The sequence below is a fragment of the Cebidichthys violaceus genome, unplaced genomic scaffold (genome assembly GCF_023349555.1).
Source record: "Cebidichthys violaceus isolate CVI_PGR_0920_01 unplaced genomic scaffold, fCebVio1.0.p SCAF_4, whole genome shotgun sequence".
In the NCBI taxonomy this organism is placed as follows: Eukaryota; Metazoa; Chordata; class Actinopteri; order Perciformes; family Stichaeidae; genus Cebidichthys; species Cebidichthys violaceus.
This window is the reverse complement of record NW_027176594.1, coordinates 4909689-4926160: the sequence shown is the minus strand read 5'-3', so window position 1 is coordinate 4926160 and position 16472 is coordinate 4909689. Positions and strand designations below refer to the sequence as shown.

At 40.2% G+C, this 16472-nt stretch overlaps 1 protein-coding gene across 2 annotated transcripts in view; it reads left to right on the top strand.

Annotated features, from left to right (window-relative positions):
* The window catches only part of hhip (hedgehog interacting protein), a 34087-nt gene extending 18088 nt beyond the window's left edge, over positions 1–15999 (top strand). For both annotated transcript variants that reach the window (XM_068727128.1, XM_068727129.1), the window contains exons 6-13: positions 746–919; positions 1332–1475; positions 1773–1891; positions 3179–3302; positions 4379–4524; positions 5808–5889; positions 13111–13259; positions 13438–15999. In XM_068727128.1, the coding sequence (XP_068583229.1) occupies positions 746–919; positions 1332–1475; positions 1773–1891; positions 3179–3302; positions 4379–4524; positions 5808–5889; positions 13111–13259; positions 13438–13634 (1135 nt within the window). In that variant the 3' untranslated portion in view covers positions 13635–15999. The remainder of the gene's footprint in view (positions 1–745; positions 920–1331; positions 1476–1772; positions 1892–3178; positions 3303–4378; positions 4525–5807; positions 5890–13110; positions 13260–13437) is intronic.
* Positions 16000–16472: the final 473 nt, after the last annotated feature.

Below are 16472 nucleotides of genomic sequence, written 5' to 3'. Positions count from 1 at the left end.
AGTTGTAAGTTTAACTTAATGATGTAATCTTAATTATAGTCTTGGCACACAGTCTTGGTGACTACAGCGTATAGACCTTAATTTGAGGGTCCAATAGAGCAATGACAGTTAAAGTATTTGATGGTAGTTCAAGAGAGTCATTTTTCTCTCTTTGGCAAGGTGCGTTTTAAAAATAACACATCATGAAATATTTGTTGCTGATACTGTGAAGCCAAATCCTCACTTTGCACTAGAACTTGTGCAACATTTTGAATCCTGTGTTACATCTCCACCCACTGTCTTTGCCTTACTAAGACACAGCTTTAGACTAAATGTCTCCAGACAACAAACTATTTAAACTCATTTATATAATGTTAGATTTTGTTTTGTTCGTCTTGTCAGCATTTCTCATCAATGCCTTGGTATCGTCATTTTATACACAAACACAATCATTCCTTAAAGTAATTAGAGAGTACTTTTATTTTTTTTTCAAATCATGTCTTATGCAGGTTATTTAAACATTACATTGCATTTCTTCAGTGGCTTTCACCCCAATCAAGAGCCAACTGTGTAGAAAAGCTACTTACCAAGACCGTGACACAGTTTATACGTTTTGAATAATTATGACACTGTGTGGAAGCATGTAGGTATAGAAATGTTGTACATGCTCCTGATATGTATTAGTTACTTAGTAGTGTAGCAACCATAATTTTTTGCACCCTGTGACAGAAACCCAGTGACAATGATGGGTTAACATTCTCCTTAGGAAAAACCCGAACCAGGTGGACACGCGGACTGTCCGAGTGCTGATGGAAGTGGCAGAGCTGCACAGGAAGCACCTTGGTGGTCAACTTCTGTTCAGCCCCGATGGTCTGTTGCACATCGTCCTGGGAGATGGCATGATCACCCTGGATGACATGGAGGAAATGGATGGGCTCAGGTGAGATCAGAGGTCCTTTGCTGCGGTCATACTACACGCGACAAAGCAACAGCCAATTCATGTTGAGGCTGGTGACATGAAGCTACAAACTGACGGCAGACACTTGTTGCTGCATGATGGGCTTGACGCGCTACAAATCAAACTTGAGCTGGTCTCAACCTTTTTCAGTGCTCCAATTTTGCAGTGAAGCTTCAACCAATCACATGTTTTTGTTGTTGTTAACAACAATAACTACGTCAACTAGCGCTTGAGCAACACGCTTGGCAGCTTTGTTGCTTTTGTCGTTCATAGTGTGTACGCAGCATTAGAATCATACTATAAATGGTTGAGTGCTGGTGTTTGTACCCCAAGATTAAATCCTTTTAGCTCCCACAATCGTGAAGGTGTATTTTTTTTGTGTGTTTGAATGCAGTGATTTCACAGGGTCCATCCTGAGGGTAGATGTGGACACAGACTGCTGCACATCACCTTATTCCATACCGCAGAACAATCCGTACTTCAACAGCACCAACCAGCCACCTGAAATCTTTGCTCATGGATTACATGACCCAGGCAGGTGAGTGAAACATTCGATGAGAAACTTCAGCAAAGTCACACTGAAGAACTAAACAATTGTTCCTGGCAAAAGAGATCCACTCTTCAAAATCAGGCTACCACTGTACGACAAAACGTTTGCTGCTTTTTGGGCAAAAACTTGTAGCTTACATAGCAATTATCTTAATGTGCTGTTTTATTTCTGCTGTTTCTATGAAAGGGTTTTATAAACTCAGACTGCCAACTTGCCACCTTGTAGTTGGTAGGTGTCATTAATGTACCTGTGTCTCCTGTATTCATCCTATATTCTGTTCTGTAGGTGTGCAGTGGATCGGCTTCAGACCGACAATGGGAGTCTCCTGATCATCTGTACGGACGCCAGTGGCAAAAACACATCAGCAGGAAGAATTCTGGAGATTACTAAGGGGAAAGATTATGGTGAGTTAGAATTTCCATGAGATTTTCCAAAAATGTTTCAAAAATAGTTGTCCTTTTTTAAGTTTGAAAAGAGTTAATAATTTTTGCAATGTTAATATAGCTCATGATAAAAAATGATTGAGTGCAATCTTTTTCGGTGTTTTGTTTGATGGCATTATGTTTTGAGAAAGAAATAAAAATACATTGACCTTTGAGATTTATTCGGCTGAAAATAACATCTGTTTTTACGAATGTCTTTCATTTTGTAAGAACATGGTGTTTTGGCAACACGTTCGGAAAACACCCCGGGTTGAGTGCAGAGACAGTGAAGGTTGAATGTAAAAATGATGTGGTCTAGAAAGATTCCCCCCTTGTGGAGTGTGGATTTGCCAAGGGAATGTGAGATTGTGTCCACAAGTACGATTTAAAGCTGTCAAAAACAATAACTGTCTAGATGATGGTTTAGCATTGTTGAAAACACAGCTGAGAGGGGCCTTGCTCCTTTCACATTGAGATAATAATCAATAACAGCAGCACCAACAAAATGCTAGCCTTCTTCTCTTCACACACACAAACAAAATGACTGCTGTTTGTTTCAAATTTAATGGCTGGTTATCTTTGCCACAGTGAGTTGTTGTTTTGGCAACCCAAATTATTCCCTCAACCGTGATCTCTCACTCCAATTCAAAGTGCTGGTTTTTGCCACAGACCACTCGTCATTTGGCTTAGTGCCTGATTTAGCCAATTACTCAAACTCTAAAGTGAGTACAGTTGGGAAATAAGCACACAAAGTCTTGGCTCATACATCTATAAAAACAGCAAACCTCCATTCAAATTTCCCTTTGCCTAGACAACTGTAATCCAGAAAACATGCCGTATTGCCTCATCATCACTCTTATTGATAAAAGATTAGTGCATTCTGTTTCCGGTTTTGATAAAGCCATATTGAAGTCTAAGTTGTCTGCCAAGGAAGCTGTAAAGTATATTGCTGTCCAATTTAAAATGAGATGCACTCTTTGCTCTTTTTTTCTTATCGAATTAAGTTTCACTAACCACACAACCATTATGTCTAATAGACTACTGACAAAATTAAGTAAACATGGTTAATATTTTTCATTTCAATACAAACTTTATAAAATAGATTATGACTTTATGAGTACATTAGTAGATTGTAACCACTGGGATGCAGGATGCAGATTGTTGATTTACCTGATTAATACATGGTTTAGATTGCCTCTATCTAGTGTCTAGTGTTGCATGCAGGCGTCAGTGCCTAAATCAGACTTTTGCCTCTTTGTCCGTCCCCAGAAAATGAGCCTTCTGGCTATGACCTGCAGTCCAGTGGAGGAGCACCACCTGTGGGGGGCTTCATCTACAGAGGCTGCCAGTCTAGAAGGCTTTATGGCAGCTATGTGTTTGGAGATAAAAATGGGTAAGAATGAAAAAGAACTGACTGTAGATCTTTTTCCCAGCAGACATGTCATTGTAGGAAAAGCAGAGGTGTATTTGATAACATTAATGATAAATGCATTCCACTTAGGGGAGGTATTGTGCTTTCTGGCTCACTGGCATAGCTTTCTGGGACACTTAATGTAACTGAGCCATCGTTAATGTTATCAATTTCAGCAGTGCTTTTCCTGTCAAAATATCTGCTGTGAAAAAGGTCTACTGAAACAGTACTGATGAACTGAAAATAAAGTTGCTATGTGTTGTAAAATCTAGATTGACTCCCTTCACACTTGTTGACTGGCTTTATTTTTAAGACATAGTAGTGTCTTTATCCTATTGGCGTTAAAGTGCACTTGATTTATAAGTTATCAGACAAACATATTAAGCCCTATTGAGATCCGCATGACACTTTCTTCTCTTCTCAAACTAAAAATCTGTTCCTTGCATCGGCATGTGCCAAAGTAAACACAAAGTTCCATCCACGTGGGGGAAAACAAGTTCTATGTTACTGTCACCACTTTGTCACGGCCCATTCAGTGTAAATGGAGATTAGACATCCTGCTCTGTGCTGTTCACACTTTTCTTTGGTTTGTAATTTATCCTACTTTGCTGATGTAAAACACTGACGCTTGAGTAAACAAAGGAAGTAAATAGCAGGGGGCGAGTACACTATCAGGAGTTGGCACTGTGTTTAAAACAATGTGTGGTCGGTTAATTTTGGGCCTTATTACAATTTGAGGGCATAATGTTGTGGCTAAGTGAAGGGCTCCAGCATGATGTTTGTTTTGAAACTAAAAGCTGAGGTCTTAAATAACACCATGAGAGACATGGGGGTGGAAAAGGTGATGATGGGTCAATGAACCATGTTACATGACGTAAAAGTTGTCCCTGTTTCCAGATCTCTACTGTAATGTGCCTAATATTGTGGCAAATTAATTGTTTGGTATTTCGCACTAAATGTGCATGTCATGTATAGTACAGAACAGTATTCTGGGGGGATAAACTGACTAAGTGATGATTGTAGTAATTCATCTACTCTGTGTGTTTTGTTTGTCTCAGTAACCTGCGGATCCTCGAGAAGTCTACATTGTCAACATCAGCAAGTGGTGAACAGTGGCAGGAGAAAGCGCTGTGTCTGGGCTCAACTGGCTCCTGTGGCTTCATGCTTGTGGGACACATCTTGGGTTTCGGAGAAGATGAACTAGGTTAGTAGGGCAATGATAAGAAACCGACACAGTTATGCAGATTATCTATCTCTTCTCAGACTTTCATTCGAGCGCTCTTTCTCATTTCTCTCTTCCTTTGTTTTGTTCTTCCTCCCTACATCCACATTTAGTGACAGTTATGTGTTAACATATTTCTGAAATCCCTTGTGGGGTTTACAACATGAATCCTTGAAGGCTTGTTGGCCTCAAATGACGGATGGCAAAACTATGGAAAAATCATGGCTTGGAGTCATTTTGTTGTATATTTATCAATGGTGCACATGTTAACATCACGTTGAGGAATTTTCCAGTGGGTTATTCAAAAATGTGTTTGTAAAGTTTTGCACTAACACAGTGGGATGCATAAGAACATGATTTAAAATCCATAAAAATTGCAACACCCTAGCCAACAAGGAGTAACACTCCAATTTACAGGGGAACTAATTCCGTTCTTACCTCTATGGCACATTCCCAGCAGGATATTAAAGAGTGCGTACTTCCTTTTGGATTAATTGTCATTTCCATAAGATAGCAATGCTACTCCAAAAGACCCACTTATGAGCTGTGTTTAGGGCCACCTACAATGCAATGTTTTGCATGGGTAGAGAGATGTGTTACTGTTTACCTGGGCGTTAAGATAAGGTAGGGTGAGCTGAGGTGAGCAGACTAATATGACACAGAACATTTTACCAGCTGGACCCCCACTAGAGACACACAGAACTATTAACTGCCTCCTCTGGTGTTTCTGATTAACATGAACACATGATGTGGCTCACTCACACAGTCATCAGAAATGTTTAATCACAGTTCTTGCCAGGTTTTGGAATTATTATTTGATGAGGTATTTAAATATTTCTGCATTTGATCATGATTTGCAAGTGGTGCAAGAATCATGGAGGGGTCGGGCTTGTGTCCCAAAGTATGGGCCCCACAGACACATGTTTACAATTTGTCCCCTTATGGAATTTTCTTGTTGGCTTGTTCCTCATTAAATTATCCGCTTGGTTCTCAGTCATGAGTATTCAATTGTCCCGTTAAAATCTTTCTTATAGTCCTTTGGCAAGTACAGTAATGCAGAAGCTGTTGCCACACTCATTCCCCTCATGTCCTCTCCTTTTGTCCTCTTGTCATCGCTTGCTTCCTCTTGTCTCATCTCCTCATTTTGGCACAGGTATTGCATGAATGGAAGACAGATTGATTATTGGGACTTATGCTGTACATTAAAAATCTGTAATGCAAATAGTGCTGATGGCCCCTTTCCATGTGACTGTTCCTATTCACAGGTGAAGTCTACATACTGGCAAGCAGTAAAAGCATGGCGCAGTCACACAGTGGGAAACTCTACAAGCTGGTTGACCCTAAAAGGTACATTAAGAACATTTTCTTGATCTCAGGGGATGGTTTGTTTCACATTTGAAAATGGCTTTGAGTGAACCATATTTTTTCAACCATCGATTGTTTGTAAACTTTTGCGGTATATAGTTTGGTTGTTCTCAGTTCAATAAGTAAGTGACCCCTCAAGGAATATAAACAGACTCCAGAAAACCAGCCCACCATCCCTAATTCCATGCTGGTTTTGTTTTATGGTGGGACTAGGACGATTCCACATACAGTATATCACAGTATATCATACAAGACACTCATGCAACTGACTCTCATGAAACAATGGATCTATAGTTAATCACATTCCACTGCAGCGACGTCTTTTCTTGCTAATTTTCGTACTCAAGTCCTCACTACCTATATATGTCCTCTCCACACACACACGAAACACATCGCTGTCACCAGAACTTTTGTGCCCTTCAACAAGTCATCACATGATCACCTTCCTGGGCCAAAACAAATGCTGAGCAGTAAGTGGAGAGTAAGCGTAGCATTTCAAAATGTTATTGTAAAGTATTGCTAACAGAAACACTGACTAGCTGGCCGTGTTTCACCTGAGTAACTATTGCCTGCTGGTTATTTTCACAGTATTTGACAGTAGGGTTCATTCTGCTGAGAGTAAGGAAAACACAAAGGCACCTGTTGTCAAGCACAGAGACTTCTACATACTTTATTTCAACACGCGAAGAAACACTCACACATGCTCATGCATGTAACATGGTGCATTTCATTCGTCATTTTGTGGACAAAGTTTTAATAAAATCCAGAACACACACCCAACTCAACTTTGAGCACGGCAATCCACTCTATTTCTGTGCAGTCTAATGCTTAATTAGTTTATGTTAAACAACTGGAATGTGTGGGGAACACTTAACATAATTCAAATGTGTGTGTGTGTGTGTGTGTGTGTGTGTGTGTGTGTGTGTGTGTGTGTGTGTGTGTGTCACTGTGTCATAATCCTAACCATAGGCACCTCAATATTATTATACTTATATTATTCTGATAGGGATGGATCTATAAACTATTTTTGCAAAGCCAAGTACATGTGAAAAACATTTGTCACTCGAGACAAGAAAATGTGCAAACGGCATGAATTCATCCCACATGATACATTAGGGATGTATAAGCATATGTGTCTGATATACTACCCTGGCAGCAAACATAAGCAGACTTTGTAATTCAAACCAATTGCATATTCATTTTCAAGCTGAATCCCCCCGTGTTTCTGCCTATCTTCTTATCAGTTTTTTTGCAGGAAGTTGATAAAGTGAGATCCTGCAGGGTTAGGCCCATCTGCTAAGGTCAGTGAGTGGGTCGAGTCCAACTTTAAACATACTGAATGCACAAAGAAAGTCCCAAATGAAAAACATTTCTTTAGGCTAGGTCTGATGTGATTAAGAGAGGCAGATAAAGTAGGAGAGGCAGACTCGGAGAGAGAGAATTTGCATTGCTCAGAATCACAATAGAAACATATCCGCAGCTGATTATTCCTGGGTGACGACAGTGCCACCCAGGCATTAGCACAATTAATTACACCACAGATGTTTCAAAGGGTCCCCGGTGGCTCGCTCCATATTTATGCTTTCTGGCATGACTGCTGGATGCATTTCTCCCAAAGAACAATTCTTTCCACCATCAAGTGGACTTGTTTAGTCTGTGCGGATCCTGTGGTGTTGGAGGCTTGACTCCTAATACACTCTGGCTTCGTTATTATGATCTTGTTACAGCGAGGATGGAGAGGGGGTGACGGGGGGAGTAACTGGGGTAGCTAACATGTCTGACCTCAGCGCGTTATCAAGTCTGGTGGTCCTCCCCTTTTTTCTTTTCCATACTGCGAGGACATCTGGACCCTAAAGCCCTCTCATAAAGAGGTTTGTTTTAGAGTACGGTGGTTTTTGTGGTCCAGTATAGCATCTAACGCTGTGTTTGGGAACATAGAAGGGAAAAGAGGAACTGTTAGGGAGGGCGGCAAAGGCTTACAGGGAAACATCAGCCATAAAATCCCTCAGCAGTGTTTGTGTAAACATGTCCTGGCCAGATGACTTCATTTCTAGGTATTTGTTTGTCAGTTGGAGTACCCCTCCAATAATAAATAGGCCACCATGCATTTTGAAACATGCTGAATGTGTGTGGTGTGAGGGTGTATGTGGGTGAGAGAAAGAGAGAGGCAGAGAGCAAGACGGGGCTTGTTTGTGGTATAGCAGTTGGATAGAAATATTTCCAATCATATGGTCTCTATATTGTGGCAGTGACATGCAGTTGAAAGCTCTACATCAGTAGTAAGTGGACCTTTGAATTTAGATTCTCTTCACCATAGATCGTTCCCAAAGTTTATTTGTATAGCACCTTTCAACAACAACGTGGTTCAAAGTACTTTACATATAAAAAAAGAAAACAAAAGATAAATATAAATAAGGTTTTTAAAAACTAAAATATGTAAATAATGTCATATCTGATTGAGACAAAATATAATTTTTGCTTATCTTCTTTTTCTTTTCAACAATCTTACTTACTATATTAACCTTAAACATAAAGTAATTAAGCAAAGCAGAGACCCATAGACAGAATACAATTTTAGTTTTACTGTGGTTTACTCTGCACATATACTGTAAGAAGGTATTCATGGGCAAGTTTGGCTACTTTACAGTCCCATTGAGTCTGCATTTGATAACATGATTATTTATACAGTGAGAGCATTATATTTATGCCAGGAACATATAATTCCAGAAAGAAAACAGAAACATACTAACAAAGAAATACATTATGATACAGCACAAAACCAGGAGTTGTTTCAGCCCCTCTGTGTATACTCAATACATCATGGGAGTCTTATAGCAAAGTTACATGTTTATCATATCATAATTTTAAAAGCACATGTTGCACTCCATCAATGCAGTTGGACAGAATCAGCTCTGCTCTTACAGTTGGTCCTCTGCAATAGCTTAATTGTAACACGCAGTATAGCGCCAGACCTCCTGCTGATTTCTGGTGTAAAATGCAATTTGCCTTTCTATTTGTTACAGCCCCCCTCCACAGAGTAGAAGGAAAAGCAGTATTATGAAAGAGTTTTCACACATTCAGGTTTTGTCAGCTGCAGGCCGGACTGATTGAATTACAGTGAGCAGAGACCTTAAAAAGACATAGCAAACTTCGAATAGGGTCCTGAGACCTCCTTTATGAACTGCATTAGCCATGGAAGTCACAAATCACTGGAGGTACAGGGGGAGGAAGACAGCGGCTGCTCGTTTGTGGATATGTTTATCTGTATGTATGCCGCTCTGTGTTTTTCTTTTTTGTGTGTACAGATATACACTGTGTGGGTGGTGTGTACACGCGAACATGCACATCTGTGAGCCTGTGTGAGCGTGCGGTACGCTAGCTCCCAGCACGCTGCAGAAAAAAAAAGAGCCTTTTCTTTATTTTCCTATCCCTCCTAAATCTTCCTACATCTCTGCTGTGGTCCTCCCCTTGACAAAGCTGCTTGCCAGTCGCACTGAATAGCCCTGGCTCCTACAATACACAGTAAATTTCTTGCACAATTAAAACAAGGAATGAAGCTACAAAAGAAGCCCCCAAACAATGGAGTCAGATGACAAAACAGCAAAAGAGACCACACTGGGCCGTTTGATTAAGCCATTGTTAGGGCACACAATGTACACCACTCCACAGCCCTTTTCTCACATATACCTCATGTCAATCAAACGGGCCCTGCGAGCCAACAAGCTAAACACACACACACACACACACACACACACACACACTGACAAACATAATAATTAAACAGATCAGGAACAAATCTGAGGCAGAGCATTCACACTGCTCTGATGGCGCAGACTTGAATGGATGTCAGTGTTATGATATGTTAGTGATCAGCTTCCCCTGATGTAAGGACAGAAGGGAGGGCATTTTTTTAACACAAAACAACAGGTCTTTACCTGCAATAATCTTCCTGGTTCTACTTCACAGCTGTGCAGTCATTCCTGAGCTAGTATGCCTTGTGTACTTTCTACTCTATTTTCATTTCAATTATGACATGATCTGTGTTTTATTTCTGATTATCATCTCTCTCTCTCTCTCTCTCTCTCTCTCTCTCTCTCTCTCTCTCTCTCTCTCTCTCTCTCTCTCTCTCTCTGTCCATGTAACTTCCTCATGTGTGAGCACTGTCACCCTTCTCCCACTCCCTTGCTCTCACACATACACCACCCCTCCCAAAGTTGATAAATTCCCACAGTGGCTGTTGACCCAGCTGCCTTTGTCAAGTGGCGCTACCAGCAGGTGCTGTTTTCACAGCCACCCTGGCAGTCGTACAGACTGTTTAGTAGCGCTGCTGACCCCTGCCTGCTATTAACAGTGTTAGCTACACACCCCCCAATCCTCCAGGGACTCTTACTCTTTCTCTCTCTCCCTCTCTTTCTGTTTGCTTCCCTCCTTCGCTCTTTTTTAACTGCATGCAGCCTGCAACAACAAAAGCCAGCACGGATGGAGTCTGGAGTTGGGTGCTGATGGGAGCATGGGAATCAACCCCCCCCTCTCCCTTCCCCGCCCTCCATCATCCAAATTTAAAGCAACTTAAACTCACACAGTCACAGTATTGTCACTGCACAGTGCCATTAGTCAGTGTGTCTATCAGAACATTTGCAACACATTTTTTTGAACTAGGAAGTAAACACTAGCACAGTCAAATAAATACAGTTATCACCACACAACATTGTAGTCATTCATCTAACAACTGACAGACTCTGTTTAAAGCTGAAACATGTGTCTTCCAACACAGTAATTCCTGTACAATAGTTAAAACCAATATTATATTTACCCAACTACTGAAGGTCAGAACAGGTGTGACTCAACAAACCCGATTAAAATTCCCTGACTGCAGAACACTGAGAGCTGTAAGAGCGAATGCACAGTTAGCTATATATGTCTGTAATACCGTACATTTTAAACATTGCTGCTTTCCGATTTAATAGACAAAATGATCACCCTGGTTGTAGGTCCTGAACTCCATCTAGTTTTGGTTGCGACTGCTGATTGATCATTTGCTCTCCAGCCATGATTGATGAGGTCTGCTCTCCCATGGACTAAGCATTACATATATACACACTGACCTCACTTCTGATGCTCTTCAGCCCTCATAGAAGCATTAGTCTACAGGAGTCCAGTTACCCAGCCTGTGTGTATGAGTGTGTGTCCTTCAGTCAGCAAATTGTGTTACCTCATTAGCTTTCTACCTCAGTACAGCAGAACTGTTTACACATCCATAGTTCTCCCTGTCTCTCTTTTACAAATGCACACACAGACAAATGTGTGTGGGCATCAGGCACTAACAGACGCTTCACATTTGAACGTGATTACGCACCGTATTATTTCCAGATTTGTAGACTGTGATATGAAATAAATCAGTTTCAGCCCATTTGCTGATGTGCGTGTCTGGATGTTTGTCTTAATATGGAATGATCACAATATGTCTCTTTGGTGTTCAGACTTGACACATATGGTGTAGAGATGTTTGTCTGCGTCTTCTTTTTCCAAATCATGTTTAGACCTTCAAGAGCCCTGTGTTAACCCTACATGTATGCTTTGTTTTGTTCTTCAAGTATGGAGGATTTAAGGAAAACAAGTCAAAACAATAAACGCGCCACACTTGACACAGTTATTGTTCCTGCTGTACAGTTCAAATCCATCTTTGACAGTGGATTCACAAATTGACAATATACAGAACACATGAATGTCAAATCGTTGAAAAATGTATCGACATATACATGGACATACATACATATTTAACTTGCTACAGAGCTTAAATACATACTTCTGAATGTGCATCATTTCAAAAGTGCTATCCCACCTTGGCTACATATCAACAAATGCTGAAGACCCTGCCGATCATCTGAGATCATAGACACAACATATGATGGCAGATGTGTTGATCCTTCCTGTTGTAACATTAAAAAATAGCTTTACAGTAAACACATTGCTACAGCTGTCATGATACATCAAAATGAAGTGATAGATGTTTAAATAGACCATGTTTCATACAGTACTGCCATGAATCATAGTATCATAGTATTACTGTGTACCTCAGCCAGTAAGTTTAATGAGAGTTTTGTTTTGCCCAGTCCCTGCTCTTTGTTTGTGTCTTAACAGGCTTTTTAAAGAAAAGTGATTAATTTTGCACGAAACTGTGGTGATCTGGAAAATAAGAACTGATGTTTGTTGTTGTAAGGCTCGTCTAACTTTTTGTAACAGACTCATTTACCGTAGTGTGCCTAAAAGCAGACATAAGAAGAAGGTAACCATCCATTACTAGCCCAATTAACCAACCTGTGGACACTGGAAAAGTTATTTCTATTTTGGACATTGCAACCCTCCCAATTTATCCAGAACAAATACAGCACTGATTAGCCGTGTAGTGTAACTGGCCCAAAGTCTGAAAAAGTAGGTGGAATTGAAACAACAAATCTCATGACATCAAATCTTCCAAACATGGAGTTACTGTATAACTGCACACCTTGACACCGTACTTTGCTTGCCTTTGATAAATCAATAGGACCCTGTTTACAGCTATCATTATTTTCTGAACAGACATTATTATTGGATTCATCTGTTGCCAAAATATAATTTTGAGGTATTTGAGCGGAGGCGGTACATTGTTCGGGGTTCAATTGGGGTCCAATTTTTTGTATTACCTCCCTAGTAGACTGCTTTAATGATAACCAACAATATGTTGGGTCTCAATTACAGGATTTGGGAATTACTGTGAAATGTCTAAACATTCCTAAAATTCTGTTATCATATACCACCTATTTGTAGTGTGTCTACAAGCCAAAAATGTATCAGTTGGGAGAATGTTAGACTGAAGATCTAAAGGTTCCTGAAGTGAAACTTAATTTCGTTGTCCCAGTACTCTGTGCAGCAACAATGACGTTGAATGCAATTTAATGTCACTGCCAATATTTTAGACTGTGTTAATGAAATTGTCTTTAAACCGATGCTGACAAATGATGTTCCCTAAATGGCTTTGATTGAGGGATTGCTTTTGTGTCACAATTATATATCATTATGTGATCACGGTGTGACTTTATTTAAAGACATTAAGCGATAGTGTAAAATGAATGCCTCGCCCTACTTTCTGTAATTTGTTAGCGTGCCATGTGATGCTTGTGTCTCCCACATATTGACTTTCCCTCCTTCTAACAACTGTTACAGACCTCATGCCCCGAAAGAGTGCCAGCGTCAGGTGGAGCCTCCAGAGCTGCTGATGACAGCTTGTTCCAGACACTGTAAGAACGGACACTGCACTCCTACTGGCAAGTGCTGCTGCAGCCCCGGCTGGGAGGGACCCTTCTGCCGAGTTGGTGAGTGCCTTTAAGTAGATTTGTCATCTGGACAAACATCCATGTGTTGTTCCTTTACAGATGTTTCAACGGGGGTTCATCAATGCACAACATGCCTGCCGCAATATTCAAAAACGTATTTGATCTTAAATTCAGATCTTTTCTGACTTTTGACCACTGTGTTTTCTGCTCTCTCTAGCCAAGTGTGAACCAGCCTGCCGCAACGGAGGAGTGTGTATGGAGCCCAACAAGTGCCTGTGTAAGAGCGGCTACTCTGGGGCCCAGTGTGAGAAGAGTGAGCATGGCATGCCCAACGACCAGGAGAAAGACGGCATACTCGACCACATCATTGACATGACCTCATACCTTCTAGACCTGACCAGCTATATCGTATAGGGATGCGCAGAGGGGAGCTTCTCCCTGCTGTCATCCTCAAGTCGACACAAATCTACCTACCACCACCAGCAGACTCTAACGAGGTGTCTTTAATATGGCCTCTTAATCTCCCTCACACCCACACAGGCATGTGTACACACACACACAGACACACACACATAAATACACACAGGATCCCCATCAGACTGCTTTACATCCTTGTCTTCTTCACCATACCAGACTCATCCTCTTTTGCCTATAAGCTACATGCTCTTGAGCACCAGGCCTGGCATCCAAGCCGTGTTCACACTTCGGAGAGATCTGCAGACAGCAGAGGAGATGATTGATAAGCATGGCCAAGTTATGGAAGATCCACTATGACATTTCCTGTCTCGTTCAGAAAATGCTCACTCATGGCTGACTCCACAGGAACAGACCATTTTAACCCAAGACTTTGGATCTCTTCAGGGGCCATCTGTTGCTTTATTAAGACCCCTCGAAAAATGGAGTTTGAGGCGTTTCAGCGGAGACAGTTGATTGTTCAGGGGTTCTTTAAGGATTCAAAATTTTAAGGAGCGGCGTGGCTCCAGATCCAATTTATGCTCATGGTCCATTCAAAATAGATGTCCACATACACAGACTTTGAAGGACTACTCTGCACCTCTGAAGTCTATGAGAGTCGTGGGTCCTATAGAGCCTGCAGTGCTTTGTGCTATACTATTCTAAAGGCACTAATACAAGAGAGATGAACCGTGTCATCTCACTTAAGATGTTGTATTTAGTTTGTGGGCACATTGTCATAAAAAAAAGCTATAACAGTATACAGTGTGTATACTTTGTTTTGCAACATTCACTTGCTATCAATGTACAGAGTGGATCTACAACAGAGGACTGTCACCTACACAGAAATAGGAACGACTAAGTGAGAACGTTTTGTCAAAGCCAGTTTCATACAATCTGAACAGAGTTTCTGGCTCTCATGCACTGTATTCATTTTTTGTTTCATTCACTTTATTATTCAAAATGAATTAAAACATTTATTAAAAGCGCAATGAGAGTAGTTTAACATTCACGTGTACACACCACACTATCACAGTTATCATTTATCAAACTCCTTTCATGGCGTCACACACTGAAATTGAACCCAAACTCAAAACTATAAAGGGAAGAGATAGCGCAGTGATGTATATTTCCAATAGAGCTTACCTAAGTACTACTTAGCATTGCAAAAAAAAAAAAAAACTATAGCATTACTATTGTTATCATAGAGGAGGGTTTATTTTTTTAAGCGTAATAATATATGGGAGAGAATGGTGTTTATAGAAAGCAGTTTTACACTAAGCTTGTCAGTTCATGTCATTTCATGTTCTTGTACTTATACATATGCAGCTTTTTCCTCTGTTAAGAAAGACACGTGAGGACAAGTATTTTTTTTTTTCTACCCCCCCCCCCCCCCCCCCCCACACTTTAAAAGTAATGCATGTCTGTGCCTGCAGAGAGTAATTCGTAGCAGTTGGCTGAGTCCATCTAATTCATCTGGTTTCACTACCACTGTCAGAAATGTGTCTCTGTTGTCAGATGATCAAGCGGCTCATCAGGCCACCAAGTCTTTGTGGAAGCAGTTCAGAGTCAGAGGCAGATCTTCTCTGTAGAGAGCAGATTTAAGATTAAACTAATGATCTGTCTCGTGGAGATAATGTCGATTGAACGTTTAATGAACATCTGACTCCTGCTTGTAGTCAGTAAACAGATGAACACAGACTGGTATGGTCTGGAGCCTCATTAATGTGTTGTGTCTTTTCAGATGCCAGACAGGAGTTCATACAGATGCAGCACACATACATTCTTTCCCATATTCTCCATAAACTCCACCTTTGATATTTTGTCATTTGAATTCATAATAGGAGTCTTGACAGATCCATCATGTCATTGTGTTTAACAGTTTTGAAAGCAAATATTTGCAGTTTTGCTCTCTCCCCAACTTTCATTTTGAAAAACAAGTTTCCAAGTATCACGGTTAATTGAAGTCCAGTGTCCGTTAAAGATGTATTTGTTCCTCATCTCCCGCCTCGCTTGTGTTTGCTGAAATAAATCAACTACCTGGTCAAAATGGAATTCATGCTGTAAAATGGAAAATTATCATTTCTTTTAGCACTTAATGTGAAAGTTGCATTGTAGCTGCTGAGACGGCGTGGTGTGAATAGAATAACCATTTTCATTATTTAAGTAGTTACACAAATAAAATAATTATTTAAGTTCTTTTATGTTGTTTTACCATTGTACTGTATGTGACAATTTTTTTGTATTCCTGTATTGTAAATAAAACTAGGGATAACTTTGTTTCTCTACAGAAATATCAATATGTCTATTAAAATTTATAGCATGTCGGAAATATTTGTCTCTCTTTGTTTTTGGTATTTAGGCAAATATGGTAAAGTTAAGATTTCCTATATAGTTTCTGATGCAATTTAATACTATTTTCATTATTGTAAAAATATCCTTGAAAATAAAGTAAATTCATATAATATTTCTCCATATATGTTGAATTGTTAACAAAACAGTCACACTATCAGGCCCACTATTAGCTGCTGTGGAGCTTTTGATAGTATCGTTTGACCTTCATCAGCAGTTTCCCAGCTGTGATGGAAATCTAGATGTTAAAATGTACATTTGTTATGCTTCTTTGTTGGCTTATCTTGACTGGGCAACATCTACATCTGCTAAAGAAGATCATGTGATATGATCAAAAGCTGTGGAACAGCTAATAGTGAAGCTCGTGGCGAGATTGATTTGTCAACTGCTGTTTTCAAGGCAAAGAATCAACTTTCATTCCCAACTTTTAATCAACATTTAGGAGAA